This window comes from Cebidichthys violaceus, unplaced genomic scaffold, assembly GCF_023349555.1.
Source record: "Cebidichthys violaceus isolate CVI_PGR_0920_01 unplaced genomic scaffold, fCebVio1.0.p SCAF_8, whole genome shotgun sequence".
NCBI lineage: Eukaryota > Metazoa > Chordata > Actinopteri > Perciformes > Stichaeidae > Cebidichthys > Cebidichthys violaceus.
In genome coordinates, this window is record NW_027176964.1 from 8,646,781 (window position 1) to 8,664,849 (window position 18,069).

The 18,069-nt window shown below is 41.4% G+C and overlaps 1 protein-coding gene across 2 annotated transcripts in view; it reads left to right on the forward strand.

Moving 5' to 3' along the window:
- The window catches only part of tnr (tenascin R (restrictin, janusin)), a 162,022-nt gene that overhangs the window by 109,728 nt on the left and 34,225 nt on the right, over positions 1–18,069 (forward strand). For both annotated transcript variants that reach the window (XM_068738269.1, XM_068738270.1), the window contains 11 exons: positions 35–185; positions 3,440–3,618; positions 3,959–4,049; positions 4,542–4,642; positions 5,865–5,967; positions 6,769–6,858; positions 8,539–8,672; positions 8,829–8,958; positions 11,881–12,147; positions 14,944–15,063; positions 15,457–15,600. In XM_068738269.1, coding sequence (XP_068594370.1) covers positions 35–185; positions 3,440–3,618; positions 3,959–4,049; positions 4,542–4,642; positions 5,865–5,967; positions 6,769–6,858; positions 8,539–8,672; positions 8,829–8,958; positions 11,881–12,147; positions 14,944–15,063; positions 15,457–15,600 — 1,510 coding nt within the window. The remainder of the gene's footprint in view (positions 1–34; positions 186–3,439; positions 3,619–3,958; positions 4,050–4,541; positions 4,643–5,864; positions 5,968–6,768; positions 6,859–8,538; positions 8,673–8,828; positions 8,959–11,880; positions 12,148–14,943; positions 15,064–15,456; positions 15,601–18,069) is intronic.

Sequence of the window (18,069 nt, forward strand, 5' to 3'; positions counted from 1 at the left end):
CTTTACAGTCCTTCTATCTCTGTGTTTCTCCCAGGACAATGACGGAGGGATGACTGCACAGCTGCCCAGCACCATCACTTCCTTTCTTCAGACTGGTTTGAGACCAGGGGAGGAGTATACTGTTAACCTAGTGGCGCTCCGAGACCAGGGTCGAAGCCAGCCATTCACTGCTACTGTCGTCACATGTATGTATTCATGGAAACCGTAAAGATAAACTGTCACATCAGGATATGATGTCATCGATAAAATGAAAATACAGTCACATTTTCTCTCTAGAAAATATATAGAAGCTATGTTTTCAAAAACAACTGATTGTTGCTCATTCAAACACATTTGATGCAGTATAGCATACTTATAGCGAGTTTTCAGGGGCTTTAAGACAAGTTACAAATGTGTGGCCTGAGGAGGACGCTTACAGCCAACTAGTCACTGCCATTTTTAAATAATGAACATACTATAATACCAAAAAAAGGTGTAATGCATGTGAGCAGCACTGCAACTGACATTGTTTCTTTAATATTATAAATCTGTTTATTAAACCCAAGGTTACATCTTAAAGTTGCTTGTTTTGTCCAAACAACAGTCTAAAACTTAAAACAATTTTTTTTAATTTACATTGATTAGAAAAACAACAGCAAATCCTCATTGTTGACAAGCTGAAAGAAGCAAATGCGTGTCATTTTTGCTTCATAAACAGTCAGCAATTCATTTACTGTCAATCAGTCAATTAATTAACTAACTTTTCATTTCAGTAACAAATGTAGCATAGTATTCCCTGCCCCTTCACACACACACACACACACACACACACACACACACACACACACACACACACACACACACACACACACACAGCTGACATATTTGTTGGTCTGCCACCATTTATGTCCCTGATATAAAGCTCACTGAGGTATTGCCCCCACTTCTCACCCTCTGACACTATTACTAGACAGCTGTAATAGATCCAATTCAAACCTCGTCCATAACAATTCAAGCTCTGATGTCTACAGTCAAAACACCATCAATTTCCTGTCAAGTCTTTTTTTTTCCTTCATTTTGCTGGTTGTAATTAAGTATTGATTAATAATTCATGGCACTTGGCCATTAATTTTTCACGGCGGCAAACTGCAGGACACCTTATTGGATAAAGAAAGAGGAAAAGACAAATTTGAAGTCACTCAATTATTTATAACAAAGATTTAGCCTTTCCTCGGAGACGGAGTGAGCGTGATGAGGAGTCGGAGGAAACCCGGAGGGAGAGGACAGCATGATGTGTGAGCAGGTTTTCAGCAACTGTCTTCCTCAGGATGTTTTCTAGGACGAGACCCAAGGGACCAATTTCTAATACATAAAGGATCGGCGTGGACCGGCAATATGTCAAGACTTAGTGTGGGACTTATTTAGATCTCCAAAGCTTTAAGGAAGACTTTCTGGTTCTGTGTCGCTCAGTGTGTGAAATATATCATCTACATACGTTCCCTCTGAGGCCATCAATGGAGAATAATAAGCTACCTTAGCCCACTACGGCGCTTTCAATTAAAAACGTTTGTTGGACTAAACATTGTGTCATGTGCTATTTTGATTTGATCCTCAAGATTAAATGATGATTGTCACCTTTTTTTAAACTTATTTGGATATTTCAAAAGCTAATGTATCGTCATAAACTGTGCATACTTGTTATTTAAGTAAAAGCTTTGAGCCCCATTTAACTGCAGTAAAACCATCAAGAAAAGTGTTGATTTAATAGAGAACACAGCGGTCCGTTACAACGCCCACATTACTGCTGACGCTGCTCCAATCGGCCTGCAGATCACGCACTCCGTTTTCCCCTCACTCGCGATCAAGACACCAAGTTACTTCAACTCTGCAGCAACTCGCTACCGACGTTGTCCCTGGGAGCTGTGTTGTTGTCAGATGGGTTTTCCTCATCACGCGCAGTGTGTTTTCAGGACTTCACACCTAATATACGTGGTTTTCCAGCAATCAGCATAGAGAGACTTTTATCACAGCTTATGTTTTACACCTTGCACAGATAAAGCCTTTTGTCTCGGTGTGTGTGTGGGGTCTGATAAGCTTTACATGCTTGGCTGTCAGAGAACAGCTTTTTCGGATAACTAATCTACCACTGCAATGAGCTTGAAGTTTTCCATTTTAGCTTCCCTTTTCACACTGACTGAAATGTGTCCAAACCAAAAGTTGGCACCAAATGTTTCGTCAGATCGGGAATCTTGAACTTATTCTTTTGATTTTGTTTAATTTCTATCACGATTTGGCCAAGGCTGTATTTTATTCACGCCAAGTTCTTGTACAGCTACGTGGTTGTAGTAAGATAACATTGAACATTTGAGAAGTTTTGCATCTAGGATTTTTTTGGCAGACTTAAAACTGAAATAGAATTGTATTACTCTATGAGTTGATCTTCCCTTCCAAAAACAATTTGTTTTGATGTATTTTTTTTCAGCATTCAAAGAAAACACAAACATTCTCTAGTCCCAGCATCTTAGATGGAAATAATGTCTGTTTTTTATCCAGATATCTCAGGAACGCCTGGAGGAAATGACTTCAAATTTCCCACAAACATCCACTTGAACCACCAGAATTTGGTGGTCAAAGGTCACTTTGTTCTCACAAAACACAAGCCATAAAACGAGTTGATATGCTAGTTATGCTAATTTCAGAAAAATGTCAATTAGGATAAAATTATGAAGTGATGACATTTATTACAGACATGGATGTAAAATGACTGGTTGGCCGAGGCACACAACCGTGAGGCGGCAATTATTTTTCTTAATCGTTAGTGATTCACGAACCCCTGCAATGGGTCACAACATAAATCTGGGTTACTTCTGCTACACAAAATGTAATTCTTATTTCAAATCTATCTTAGTTTCTTGTAAAATATCAGACTTTTTTGGCCTTAAAAATATATTCAAATGGGACAATCTCAAAAGATTAGATGTCAAACTAGTAACTTTTAGATACCTGACACCTCGAGTGAGAGGGAACGCATGTAAACACTGCTTTATTTTAAGGGATCACAAGCCAGAAATATGGGAAACACAGTGAACTGAATTTATCACGGTTTTGGAGCGTTAGTTGGACAAAACAAGCAATCACTTTGGACTTAATGAAAATGTCACAGGCATTTTTCACTATTTTTATTGTCAAAATAATGAATTGAGAAAATCATCAGCTGATCATTCTGATAATGAAAATAATTGTAAGTTGCATCCCTACCTAAGCACAAATTATCAAAAAAGGTTTGACTAACTTACCACTAACTAACTATCCAACCAAATATCAGGTGTTAGATTGTGTACAAAAATGTCAAACAATCCCTAGATCAATTTAGAAAAAGTGCAGCAATAGATCGTGAGGTAAAGAACACATTGCAACAGGACTCTCAATAATTCTTCTTCTGTCCTTGTTTTTTTCGCAGTGATTGATGGCCCCACTCAGCTGATTGTGCGGGATGTGTCGGACACCGTAGCGTTTGTGGAGTGGACACCCCCAAAAGCAAAGATTGATCAGATTGTGTTACGTTACGGCCTGGTGGGAGGAGAGGGCCCACGGACCACCTTCCGCCTCCAGCCCACACTCAGCCAGTACTCCCTGCAGGTGAGCGGTGGCATGTGTGTGCAATTAATCCCGTTGTGTTGTCGCAGATCTGATCATACGGACACAAATATGTGGACTCACCTGCCATCTGGGGACAGAAAAGCCAGTCCTCACAACTTAAACCATTTATCTTTGGGTTGAGAGTTGGCTTTGGGGTTATCACATTGTACTCATAAATATATTGTGTGTGTGGGTGTGTGTGTACGTTTGTCATGCTTGTTAAATTATCTGATCCCAGAGTCTGCCTTCCATCTGTGTCTGGAGATTAAACAAAAAATGTCCATGCAAAGAGATTACACAGACTAAACTGTCCCTGTGTTGTTGTTGTTTTGTTCCACAGGTTCTGCGTCCCGGCTCACGTTACGAGGTGTCCGTGAGTGGAGTGAGAAAAGGAAATGAGAGCGGCTCTATTTCCACTGAATTTACTACCGGTGAGGTCCGACAGCAAGTAGATAGTGGTGTGATAGTGGTGCGTGTGATCCTCTGCCTGCCTCTGAGGGTAGAACAGTTCATGACATATGGCCAAATGTAAAACATACGGTTTATTTATATTGTATATATATGAAAATGAACATCTGTTCAAGGTAATTATTGATTTGTTTGTGCAGAAGAAAGTACATTTGTGGAAACATTATGGTAATCTCTTTTGAGTGTAAACAACAAGTGAACTTCATCAAAATGACATCACTTTCAGCTACATCTTGAGTAAAATATTTATAGAATTGCTAACATGGTTAAAAAATATTTTAAACAGACATGTATAGCAACTGATGTACAGTAAATGATGTCATTATACATACAGATCAACTATAGTAATTAACAGTTGATAACGAACTGTATCTGTGACTGATGATGTTCAAACCACTGATGTTTACTTGTTCACAATCCCTGAGAATTGGTCTCAGTGTCCCCAACATTGTCAGCTTTATCGTTCTTCTCAGAGATCGATGCCCCCAAGAACCTGCGGCTCGTATCCAAGAGCTCCACCACCCTGGAGCTTGAATGGGACAACAGTGAGGCTGAGGTAATTAGACCTGGGTCGAAAAGCATTTGCAGTTCATTTTCATAGTTTGTTTTTCAACCCATTTCAGTGATGAACAGGTCGGGTATGAATCTTAAGTAAAAGAAAGTTTGTTGTGTCGTCTGCCTGTATTCTGATGTAGTAAATGGTCTTGATCTGGTAAAATGAAGTTTGCAAGTTATATGCAGCTATTGGTGGTGAAGAGTAATTAAGTACATGTACTTTTACTATTTACTGGTTTTGTATTTACATACATTTTTGTGGTACTTTAGCTGTATAGTATTTTGCACATTGTATATGTATTTTCTAGTCCACTAACAATGTTAATTACTTTGCAGATTAAGATTTTACATACAAAACATAAGGACATATGAAATATTATGCAATGTAATCGTTATAATAATCCAAAATAGACATTGAATTAGGCCTGTATAGATAAAATATTAGTACTTTAACTATTGATTCTTTTAAGTGCAGTTTGCTGAATATGACTCTGTACTTTTACCAAAGTACATTTTTATTGCAAGACTAATGAAGCATTTTTATATTGTGATATACAGTAGGTTACATAAGTGTTTATTTTGTAGTGGACTATCCTGAAATACTTCAAAGCCTCCACAGTGTCTCAGCACAACCTTAGGTGCCCTTCATATCAGAGAGAGTATGATAATTATGTCTCTTTTGTAAAAATAACAACCAAATTGCCCTAAATCCCTGGACATTCTCCAACCCTCCATGACCCTTCCTGCATACTTTTTAGGGTTTATTGTTCCCAATTATCTAAATTCTTGTCTTGTTGTATTTAGCACTTTTTCATCACACACAGGTCGGTCTGCATTTAGTCCGCTTGGTAAATGTCAATACGAACACATTTACTGGGTTCAAGTGGTCACTGAGTGTTTTACTCTGACTGAAAATGTGGTAAATCACGTTGTTTCACTCAGTAGTCACAAATATATGTCCAGGGCTTCACTAACTACACAACCAGACTTATGAAGCTAGTCTGTCATGATGCCTGTTAGCACTACAAATGTATTCATCCTCATGATTCTGCAGAGTGTTGGCAGAGAGACAGATATCATGCTGTGCTAATGCAAAATAAACCATTTATTCTATGAACCAATGCAAAGCTGCTTTGGCTCATAGTGAAAGCTTTGTATTCCCTTCATTTTGATAAAAAAAAGTTTGGTATTGTAAGTGTTTAAATGTATATGTTTAAATGTAGGTGGAGGGCTACCAGGTTGTGTACAGCACTTTAGCAGGAGACCAGTATGATAAAGTCATTGTACCACGCAATGAGGGAGCCACCACTAAGACCTCCCTCACAGGTAAGCAATGACAAGTCATGTGTTGTGTTTTCTTTCATTTGCTTATTCATTTGTTGTTAGTCTATTGTTATTGAATGGGGGTCTTTTGCTTGGGTCAATGTTTTTTTGCTAATGCCTTGAGTATTATCGCAATGCATCTAATGTGTACTGAAGAAGCAGGCAAGTGCCCTTGTGTTTTACATGGCGGGATTATCTCCAGAGCTAACATTTGGCTGACGGGACTACTGATTGTATCTATAGAAACGCTTGTTGTCCTGCGGGCGTATTGAAAGGCTGTCAGAAAGAAGGGGTCAGCTGGGATGTTTTTTTTCTGAAAGGCCACAGCGCTGGAAAGGGCACAGCCGGCATAAGAATAGACGGAAAAGGTCCTTGTGTTATTGTGTTGGGCCATTGCAATCGATGCTGCCACCACCCTCATTCCTTCTCTGTCACTCTCACTTTCTCCCTACTAATAATCTCTGTCACACTCTCGCTCATTGCTATTCCTCATTACCTTATTTCTGTAGCTTGAGAATCTCTGGGGATGTACTGAATTGATTTTAAACTGATCAATTATGCTGTTGGCAAAAAAAAAAGCACATTTCTTCAGAAATCACACTCATGTACATGTAAATTTGCCATGACCTCATCACCAATGGAGAGCTAATTTGGGCTATGAGAAACTACAATGTAATTGACATGCACTCTGCTTCAGAAGGCGAGTGCGAAACGAGTCTGTGTGATGAAACGAGTCTGTGTGATGTTCCGTCTTGCTATATCGTGTGTTAAATTACTAACCGCTTTTGTGTCTTTGTGCCTCAGACCTGCTGCCAGGCACAGAGTACGGGATCGGCATTTCTGCCATGAAAGGTAGCAACCAGAGTACACCGGCAACAATGAACGCCAGGACGGGTGAGTGGATTACTGTTGAGACTCCACTGATGCAAGTAAAAACACACTAAGTGAATCACAGCAGCGTTGTACTAGAAAGCTTCACAGCAGGCTGGTTGGCCATGTTTGTTATTATATGTGTAATTCTCAGTTTGTGCTGCGGGTCAGTGCTCCTGTTCCAACCATTAAAAGCCATTTTAGTGGCATTAAGCATATCAGATTTTGGCAAGGCTTGTGCTATTTTAGGGAGAGGGAGTTTTATATCACCAGCTCGGGTCAAAGTTCCCATTACGGAATTGTAAAGCTGTAATAATGAATACCATTAATTGCTAATGGCCCTCTCTTTACCTCAGCACTTGATCGGCTATTTGAATTTTTATTGTGTTTAGGCGGAGAGACAAAAAAGATCCCATTTAACCTTCTGTTTGAAATGTTAGTGCACAGAGGTGCTTCAATAATCTTCCCCGTAACGTTGACTGTCAAGAACATCTTTTCTCCAGTTGCAATCATTTTAATGGCTGAAAGTATTTTTGCACTTTGCTAAATTATGCCTCCATTTGTTTTATGAACAAGCACTTTCTATCCCACAATTTTGTGCATTCTCTTTGAACTTAAAAAATGAAATTCAGCTATCACGTCATTTTCAAATAGCTTTAAATAATATGACAACATCTCCTGTCTGCTAAGTTTGAGTTGCTGAAAGCTCAAAGCATCATTTCAACTAAGAGTGGATTTAGTTGAAGTTCCTTCCGTCTTACTTTTCCCCCCAAAAAGTCTATTTGACAAGAAGCTCCCAAAACATTGAGGGTTGCAGTAGAGGACTAAATGAGAATTAAACATTGATGAGCCAGTGGGCAAGTTGGGTCATTTCTGCAGGAAAGAAAATGACAATCATGAGAAGAAAACCAATACAAAAAGATTAAACACAGACTGTGAGATCATTATGTTAATACAGAGGAAGAAGCTGACTCTTACATTCCAATCAGTAACGGTCCTGCTTTTGATGTCATTGCTGCATCAAAGACGAGGATATGCAGTAGATATATGGAAGAATTCGTTATTTTTCTGCTAAAATGTTGCACAGTGTTGGAGCACATCGCTGACATTTCACCAAACTAAAATGTTTCCATCAACACATTTTATAAAGGAAAATTTTAGGATGTGACATTCAACAGCTGCTTTTCCTTTCTTTTCTGTCTGTGCGGAATACAAAACTATAAACCATAAGAGAATGAGGCAAGAGAGCAACAAACAGAAAACATACCAGAACATAACATTTCTGTCGACTTTAGTTGTCGACAGAAATAAAGATTTGTGAACTTTTCACAGTGGTGCACATGAAGACACTTGGATGGAAAAGTTCTTAATTGTGATCGAAAGAAGAATAAATTATTTTCACACACATAAAAGTGTCCTGAGTGACAGGTGCATGTAGCAAAAAACAACCATTAAGGTAAATATCAAAAGCTAATATCCCATGCACTGTTTACACTCAAATTAGTCATTTGTCATGGATGAGTAGGAAGGTAACTGGCATGTCATGTAATATCTTAAATCACCTCACCCTGTCGGTACACACCCACTCAGGGGGGTAAATGACAGTGTTAATGTGCTCATGCTGGGTGTTCTTTCTTTTCCACATTTTTGTTGGAAAGCATTTAAGAGGCTGTGTTTTCTTAAACCTTGCTTCCTTTAAATTAGGTCTGGATGTGCCCCTGGATCTAACTGTGATGGCTTCGACCGACAACACCATCACTCTGGTGTGGGGCGTGGTCCAGGGCCCCATCGACCATTACAAGGTCACCTACACATCCTCCTCTGGCGTCACCGCTGAGGTAAAGAAGTGAACAGATGAACGTTGAATATAAAGTGCTATGCATGGATGTGTATATACTGTACACAGACGCCCAAAACAAGGCTATGACCTTGTTGTGACTTATGTCTGTGAAAAGCGCTATATAAGTGATTTAACTGTGTCGTTCCTTTTCCAGCTGAATGTGCCTAAAGATGTAACCACCACCACTCTGATCGACCTCGAGCCCGGTACTGAGTACACCATCACTGTGGCAGCAAGAAGAGGAAGGCAGCAGAGCACTGCAGCTACCATAGATGCGTTCACAGGTAGACAGTCTATTCAAGTGTTATGTACTCAAACAGGTAGACAGTGTTATTTTTGTCTCCCTTGTCTTTGCTACAGTTGGATAGAAACTTTTTTCTCGAGGATCAAGGTTGCAGTACAGCTGCTAATCCACTCAATTATCAGACAGCGCTAAGATAAATTCACTCCAGTGTTTTCTTTGCTCAGATAATGACATGAAAGATCAGCCTATTACCGCACAAAGCTGTGGAACAGTTTGAACAACAGTGTCGCGTAATGAAGTTGAACAGTGAATATAATGAACTAAAGTGTGGCAGCAGGTAAGGTGAGTCACACTAAAAGAAAATGGAAGACGTTAAAAGGCATTGAAGAAGCAATTAGGAGGTAAATTATTCACATCAGCTAATGAGCTTGTTACAAGTGTTCCGTAATTGCTCCTCCGTTTTGCATCCGAATGTGTTTGTGTCTCTGTTTGTTCTGATTTCTTTTCAACACCACATTCTCTCGCTTGCGCTGCTCTTCTTTCTCAGCTTGATGTTCCCTCTTTCTCTGAGAATTTCTATCACAAGTTGTGTGTAGCTGTCCAACTAAATGTGGGATTGCCTGTCAATCTACCCGCCGCTGTTGGTTCTTTGTTACATCTACAGAAAGCCTGATGTGATTATCAGTTGCACGAAGCATGGCGTCGGATTGATAGGCACAAGCTTACCTTCTGACAGATTTGTCACTCTTTTTCTTCACCACTCTCATCATCACCATCATCGTCTCTGTGCTCCTCCACTGTGACCGTCGTGGCAGTTGTCACCATCACGACCATCATCATCATCTTTTGTTAGCGGTGGCTTTTTTAAGTAACGCATCTCGAACCATCTGGAGAGGAGAGATGAGAGACTGATACAAAGACAGATGAAGAGAATCAGAGGAAAAATAATGAATTACCTGTCATCTGCTCATCCACTGTTCATTTGGCCATATTGGCAACATCTGTCTGCCTGCGCTCAGGTGAACTCATCACCAGGGGGAAAAAAGTTTGATCTTGAACTTTGATCAATATATCCATATAACTCAAAGTAAACCAAGGCAAAACTAGAAAAATAAACTATCTCAGCCAGGCCGCTAGCCGACTGAGTCCCACCCTGGAGGTCTTGGGGAGAAGAGACTCAGCTCCTCTCTCAGCATGGTCTCCAAGATCCGCTTCCCTGCTTGCCATTTCTTCACCTCCCTGATGAGGAGATCAGCTCCAGGTGTCTCTTCCCAAACCTGATCTCTTTGTCACTGAATATGAACTCTGCCACTTGCTGTAAGAAATTGTCTGCAAACCTATCATTATTCATTTATCGTTGCAGTTGTGTTTTTACACTCGATCACCCAGAAAGCACTAGAGGATTGCTCATTTACAATATGTATTAATTTACATCTCATTATAATGGATTACTTTGTTTGCTTATTCATTTATTCTTATTCTAGGTTCTAGGTAAGGTTTTGTAATACTACTAGCAGCACAAGTGGAAACCATTCCATAAGGAGAAATGTACTTTATTTTAGCTTGCAAGGCCACGATATCCTAACTCTTGGTCCATAGTTCCCATAGTTTTCCCATAATGCAACACATACTAGCATTTTTTCATTAGATCTTTGTTGCCCATAGATGCATGAGAAGGCAACTGGATGCAGCGTCAGAGCCTCGGCCTCAGTGGCGCATGAAGCCAAGAAGGTTTGACTGTTACAACATTTCAATGCATCCATAGAGCAAGTCCACAAGCCCAAATCGAAAACTGCAATAACATCAAATTTCTTTAGAGACAGAGCAGACATTATACAGTCTTTTTTCACAGGCCAAGTCACACTTCTCGTAATTAGTATTCCGACCTTTATCTGTAAAAGCATCATTAAAACCTACAGAGTCCTCAATTCATATTACCTATACTGTACATTGCCTCTGTGTGGTCATTGTAGCTGCAGTTTACTGGCTTTTTAGGCACTAGTAACTCTACAAAAGATGTATCATCATCTTGATCAACGGCATCTTCTCCATAACCACCACCAGCACGGCCATCACATTAAACGGACCCTCCTTCTACTGCAATGTTTCATCCAAGATTAAAGCCAAGCCATGTTGTGTTTTTGACCACTATTGCTGCTATAAAGCCTTTTTGGATGAGTGTCTCCTTGGATCATTTGTACTACATCTTCTCCTGGCTTCCACACAAGGATGCCACTATGGGGGTTTACGTGATATCCATTTTCTGTTGACTGCTGTAAAGCATGTCTACAGTTGCTGAATGTGGCCAATACAAGAGAAGAAGAATTTAATTGCAGACCAGTGTTAACTGCGCAGGTTTCCAATGATGATTGATTACAAATAGAACTCCACAGTTTAATCTGGATAGATCAGAAAAGGTGAAGTCAATGTTACTGCATCTTCCCGACTATTTATACGTCCACACATGGTTAATTAAATTCCAATCATGTTGCATTTGTTGCTGCAATCATCTGCTACACTGGTTCATATTCATTACATCATCTCCTGTCCAGGTCATACATTTTGACAACGGCATCTGCTATCATCATCATCATTCCTCCATTTCCTTATTGTGAACCGTCCCATCACATCTTCATCTTTACGGCGGATAATCTCATCACTTCCCTTTTTTTAAAGACCAATTAAATCATCACTTCCACATGAATGTGGTCTTCTCTGACTCTCACCTGCCCCATCAAGATTACGCCCAAGGCTAATTTTCTCAACTTTATTATAAACGATCTATTAAACCATCCAGGACCGCTTCCATCCGTCACTGACATTGCTTGTCTGTCATCTCCATAACGATGGCAGCTGTTATCTCTTTTTCCTTTTTTTTTCACCGCTGTTTCTTGCTTGCGGTCGGCTTTCTACCTGTCCTTGAAAACTCTGCGGTGACCTTATAACCCCCCCGTTCCTCCAGGAATCAGGCCCGTGACCCACCTCTACTTGTCAGAGGTGACTTCAGACTCGGTGTCGGTGGCGTGGAGCGCCCCAGCACCGCCTGCTGACCTCTTCATCCTGAGCTACAGCTCCGCAGATGGGACCGACACCTCTAAGGTGACGCTGGACGGCTCCAAGACGAGGTCACTGGTCCAGGGCCTGCTGCCGTCCACTCAGTACACCGTCAGTCTAATCACGATACAGGGGGACGTTACCTCTGAGCCCATTACAGCATCACTCACTACAGGTGAGCTGCTTCATTTCATGTGTAAGTGGTATGAAAGGTAACTCAGGGAAGACACACACAAGGATAAATAAGCATGAACAGCATAATAAATGCTTATATGATCTGTTTTAGTAGTCGTGCAAACTTGCATCATGGTGTTTGTCAATGCATGGATGAATTTTTCTGTACCTATGAACTTAATATCACATTTAAGGCTGCAACTAACAATTATTTACATTATAAATTAATGTGCAAATTGATTGGTTGTTTGGTCTATAAAATGTCAGACAATGGTTAAACTATGTCCATCATAACACCTAAAGCTCAGATATTCAATTTACTGTAGACTTAAGACTGAAAATGCAGCAAATCCTCACAAAAGAGAAACTATAACTACTCTTCTTTTTAGGGTTTGTTGAAACAGGAGGAACTGGAATGTCCTTGAATCCTATTTAGGATGAAGGAGAATAATCCGAGGTTGGAATCAGTAGAAAAAGAGAAAGAAAGTGGGGAAATACTGTAGCAAGTGTGAGGTAAAGTGGGGAACTAAAAAGGAGATAAATTGGCATAAGAAATGTTAACACAAAGTGATTTTGAATGAATATGTATTTGCAAAAATGCTGTTTTAGCATCTGATTTGCACAGAACCACAGCAGAATGAGTTTTGTAATTAGAGATCTGCCTTGGAGGTGTTTCTTTTCTAATTCTTTGCCAGACTTACAGACACAGCACCAAAACTACACGCTTGTTTTATTCTCCTGTGGTATCAGATGACTGAGGTTTGCCACACGGATGGAGTTTGTGTCTATAGCCAGCGTGTATAATGATCCAGTGCTATTTTGTGTTCATTCTAAACCCATTGGCAATCATAACATTTAGGGGTATTTGAGACATGTTCTAATACAGACAAGGACAGAGGGAAGAAGAATGAGAGAGGGAGAGGAAAGGTGCAATGTGTGGGCAGAGCTCATATTGTTACTGTAGTGTAAGAGAAGAAGTCTTGTGCTTTGTACTGTTTTCTGTATATCCATTTGAATTTAGTCTTTTCCTTTTAGGCTTCCCTTTATTCTCTCTCCGCTCGCTCATTTACAGTTTCTCTATCGTTTCTCTCCATTTCTTTTGATTGATATCCTCCAACTGCGCCGCAATGATCCTTCACACCTTTCTCTGTCTTTGTTAACATATTACACAGTATTACCATGTCATTTTCTTTTTGCTGCTAATTGGTTTCTTGTCAGAAGCGGCTCTCAGAAACATTTCTTTTGATTATGAGTGCACTAATTACATCTGGGAAGAGAATGAATGAGAAGAGGGTCAGTGGAACAACCTGCCTGAGAAAGAGACAGTGGGCAAAATTAGGAAGAAAGGAAAATGACCAAAAGAGAAACGAGAGGACTGAAGACAAATGCAGAGGAGAGGTGAAAGTGAGCATTGAACAATAGAGATAATAACTTTGCATCAGTACCAGAGACACCTGCATGCTGTCATCTAATTACTATGCCAGTTTCATATAATACCTTGGCAGCTTCGAGCACTCTCTCTCTCTTTACATTCACCCACACATGATGCTGAGCAGATTTTGAGGGTGAAATTAGACAGGGATTATGAAACAGATGTACAGTATTTCCTGCACCTGTCTTTAGACTGCGGTAATGCTTTGATCTCGCATGTTTGAATGCGAGCGCTGATGGAGACTGCACTCTGTCTTTCCCTGTGTAATTAGGTATGCTTTTAGTGTTGCATTTGAAATTTTCTGCGGCCCAATTTTTTAACCAGATACAGTAGGTGGTTTGTTATTTACCAGACTTTGATAGTCACTCTGTGGTCAGTTCAAAGGGTGCCTTAATGTCACTCAGCTTGACGGCTACGTTCATTTATTATACTTACACAGTGCAAATTGAATTGTGTTCTTCTGGGGGGGAGGGGGTTTCAGGTCAATAGCGATAGATGTCGCTGACCGAATTATTCTGCAACTGCTCCCATTCAGACCCTCTCAGGAAGCTTCATGAGAAAATGCAAATTTTCTGCCGTTATTCTGGCCAAGGCAATTATTAGTCAGATACGCATGCACATGCATAAATAATCCCAACAAATATAAATGCTTCTACTGTATGTCATAAAGGTTGAATTTAAATGAGTTCAAGCCCAGGAGTTATAAATTGCCCCCTCTGCTTGTGAATAATAGCCATTATTATTTTAAAAGAGGAGCAGAGCAGTTGGTTTACATGCGCCTCCTGTTTCGCCTCTTGTCCACACCAAGAGATGGAAGTGATCTTTTAATCTCCTCCACCCTTTTTTGTCTTTTGCTTTCCCCCTCTCTAACTTTCTTTATCCCGCTATTTCTTTTCTCTTGCAGCTAAGGACCTGTCACCAGTTTAATTGTTTGCTCACATTGTTTTCGCCCTAACCTTTTCCATGGCTGCTCGATATAGTCTCAGGAGACACATAAAGCAAATTGTCTACGGGGGGGTAAATCTCCTCTGGGTAAGCTTTGCTCAGTCTAATGCTGCCTATTGTGTTCTCTACTGGAGTATCGTTTGATGGCGTTTATTTATTTGTAAATGTGTGTGCTTTAACAGACCAAGGACAGGTCTGTTTATGTAAATGTAATGAAGAGGAGATTAAAAAATGGACAAAGCAAGGGTTCCTTAACTACTTTTGTATTCAAGACCACTGATCCTTTAGATCTTTATGTAGATTCCTGAACTCTCTTTGTAATGTGCTCCTATTGTACCTCTGGGATCAGAGTAAATTCTCCCATGCTTTCCATTGTGGGCCATTTTGATTCATTGCTAACACACATCATCTCCCTTCCAGGCATGGACCCACCTAAAGAGATGACTGTGTCAGATGTGACGGAAGACGCAGTGACTATCTCTTGGATCAAACCACTGGCTCCATTTGAATACTATAAACTGTCCTACCAATCAGCCAGAGGTAGCATATTCTTTCTTTTACGCCTGTCTTCATTGCATTATAATAACATGGTGTCTATTACGTCCGCATACACGCCGGCACTCTGCGTTCTCATGTTTCAGCTAAATGAACATGGCATTTGTTGTAGCAGGTCTCTCTGATGTAAGATATTTTGTAGCAGGGAACCCTGTTACACACACTGTTGTACCTAATTAATTGATAACATTTTATCAGTGAAATGTAATTTTAGTCTTAATTAAAATTATGTATTGAATAATTATTGCATACAAATTAATTAAATTAAATGTTTAGCCCCGCGATTCAAAGCGCACACCAGTTAAACAGCACTGTATACCTTGCAGCTGAAGAAATGTAAGATCGGAGCGATAGCAACAGTTCTGATGTCTCCTGCAGGTCGAGTGGACAGCGTGGTGATCGACAGCGATGTGACCAACTACACCTTGTCCAGCCTGTTTCCTGCTACAGAATACGAGATCAGCCTCAACGCTGTCAGAGGGAGTCAGGAGAGCAAAGTGGTCAGCACCTCCGTCTTCACAGGTAGGAGTTGATGAGGAAACATTATTAGGGCTGAATAGAATAAGATGGAAGAGAATTAACTAACTACGGCTGGCTTTTTCATGTCCACTGATTTGTCAATGGAAGGGTGAGGAGGTTCATTTGGTTTCGCGAGCGACTATTCCGCTGACGTCATTTTCAGCCAAACCTTCAGTAGCAGTTAACTTTTACGATCTTTGTTTTTCACAAAGACAGAAGAGGTGTCAATTTACATTACATTTACATTACATTACAGTCATTTAGCAGACGCTTTTATCCAAAGCGACTTACAATAAGTGCTTTCAACATTGGTAATCAAAAGAACTACTTGTCACCATAAGTCATAAGTCCATTTCCTTTTCCAAACAAGCATCTAAGAGCATGAAGCAGAGCATAACTCAGAGCCAAAGTACAGTGCAGAAACAAGAAAAACAGTTGGTGCTATAAGTAATATGAATACAATAAGTGCAACAAGCTAGTATGAAAACAATAAGTGCTAAGTGGAAGGCTCAGGGTAGCACTTCCTGAAGAGGTGGGTTTTCAGCCTGCGCCGAAAGATGGGCAGCGACTCCACTGTCCTGACATCAGTGGGAAGTTCATTCCACCACTGTGGGGCCAGAACAGAAAACAGCCGTGACCGGGTCGATCGGCCGCCAGGACCTCTGAGCGACGGGGCAACCAATCGCCCCGAGGCAGCAGAGCGAAGTGGTCGGGCGGGGGTGTAAGGCTTGACCATGGCCTGGAGATAGGAAGGAGCTGTTCCTTTCACTGCCCTGTAGGCTAGCACCAGAGTCTTAAACTGGATGCGAGCTCTTACAGGGAGCCAGTGTAGAGAACGGAGAAAGGAAGTTGTGTGGGAGAACTTGGGGCGATTGAACACCAGGCGAGCTGCGGCTTTCTGGACAAGCTCCAGAGGTCTGATGGCCGACGCCGGGGCTCCGGCGAGTAGAGAGTTGCAGTAGTCCAGGCGGGAGATGACAAGAGCCTGGATGAGAACCTGCGCCGTCTCGTCAGTCAGGAAGGGACGAATCCTCCTGATGTTGTAGAGCAGGAATCTGCAGGAGCGTGTAACGGATGAAATGTTTGCCGAGAATGACAGTTGGTCATCCAGGGTCACACCCAGGTTCCTCGCAGTCCGAGTTGGCGTCACCACGGTATCATCAATGGTGATGGACAGGTCCCGGTGCGGGCAACCCTTCCCCGGGAGGAACAGTAGCTCAGTTTTGTCTAGGTTGAGCTTGAGGTGGTGTGTTGTCATCCACTTCGAGATGTCAGCCAAACACGCAGCGATGCGCGTCTCCACTTGGGTGTCACCGGGGGGAAATGACAAGACCAGCTGGGTGTCATCGGCATAACAATGGTAGGAGAAGTCATGCGAGCGAATAACAGAACCCAGAGGTGTTGTGTAGAGCGAGAAGAGAAGGGGGCCCAGGACTGACCCTTGCGGAACCCCCGTAGTCAGCATGCGTGGTTCCGATACGGCCCCCCTCCAGGTCACCTGGTAGGATCGACCCGTCAGGTAGGATGCAAACAGGGAGAGTGCAGAGCCTGAGACGCCCATCCCCTCGAGGGTGGAGAGGAGGATCTGATGGTTCACAGTGTCAAACGCCGCAGACAAGTCCAGGAGAATCAGGACAGAGGAGAGAGAGTTAGCTCTCGCGGCGTGAAGCGACTCTGTCACCGCAAGGAGGGCCGTCTCTGTCGAGTGACCCACTTTGAACCCGGACTGGTGGGGGTCCAAAAGGCTGTTTTGGTGGAGATAGGAAGACAGTTGGTTAAAGACAGCACGTTCAAGTGTTTTGGATAGAAAGGGTAGAAGAGAAACCGGTCTGAAGTTCTTGACATCAGAGGGGTCAAGTGATGGTTTCTTCAATTTAAGGGTTAATATTTCTGAATTTTAACCATAGGCTACATAAGAAGTGGACGTAGTCATCGTGGTGTCAACCATTGGTTTGTGTGATCCCGTTTTGAAGCCTCGAGTTCGGCAATTTGGCCGTCGCCATCTTGGCTTTTTGCGACCAATGAATGGAAGTTACCATATTTGGAATATGGAGGAGCGACGTAGAGACGCCATGAACGGCTCTGGTAGCATCAGCGACCTGTCAATCACAGTAAACCCCCTAAAGCATACTCTGCTTTATGCTCCATAACTTACTAAATGAACATCATGATGTATATTCGCGATTGAGACCATGAACTCATATTTACAAAAAAGAATAGTGTGAAGTGAGAAGTTAGTTTTTCTCATAGACTTCCATACAATCTGACATTTTGCAATAATAAGAGTTGCCCCCTGCTGGCCAGTAGAGAGAATGCAAGTATAAGGCACTTCCGTATTGGCTTCTCCTGTCAGAACCAGCGGTTGAAGCCTGATGTCGACTAACAAGAAGCCTTGCAGCTCTGTCGCCATTTTTCTGTTGCTATTTGTCATGAATGAATAAATTGGTGAACACATCTGAAATGTGGTCCAGG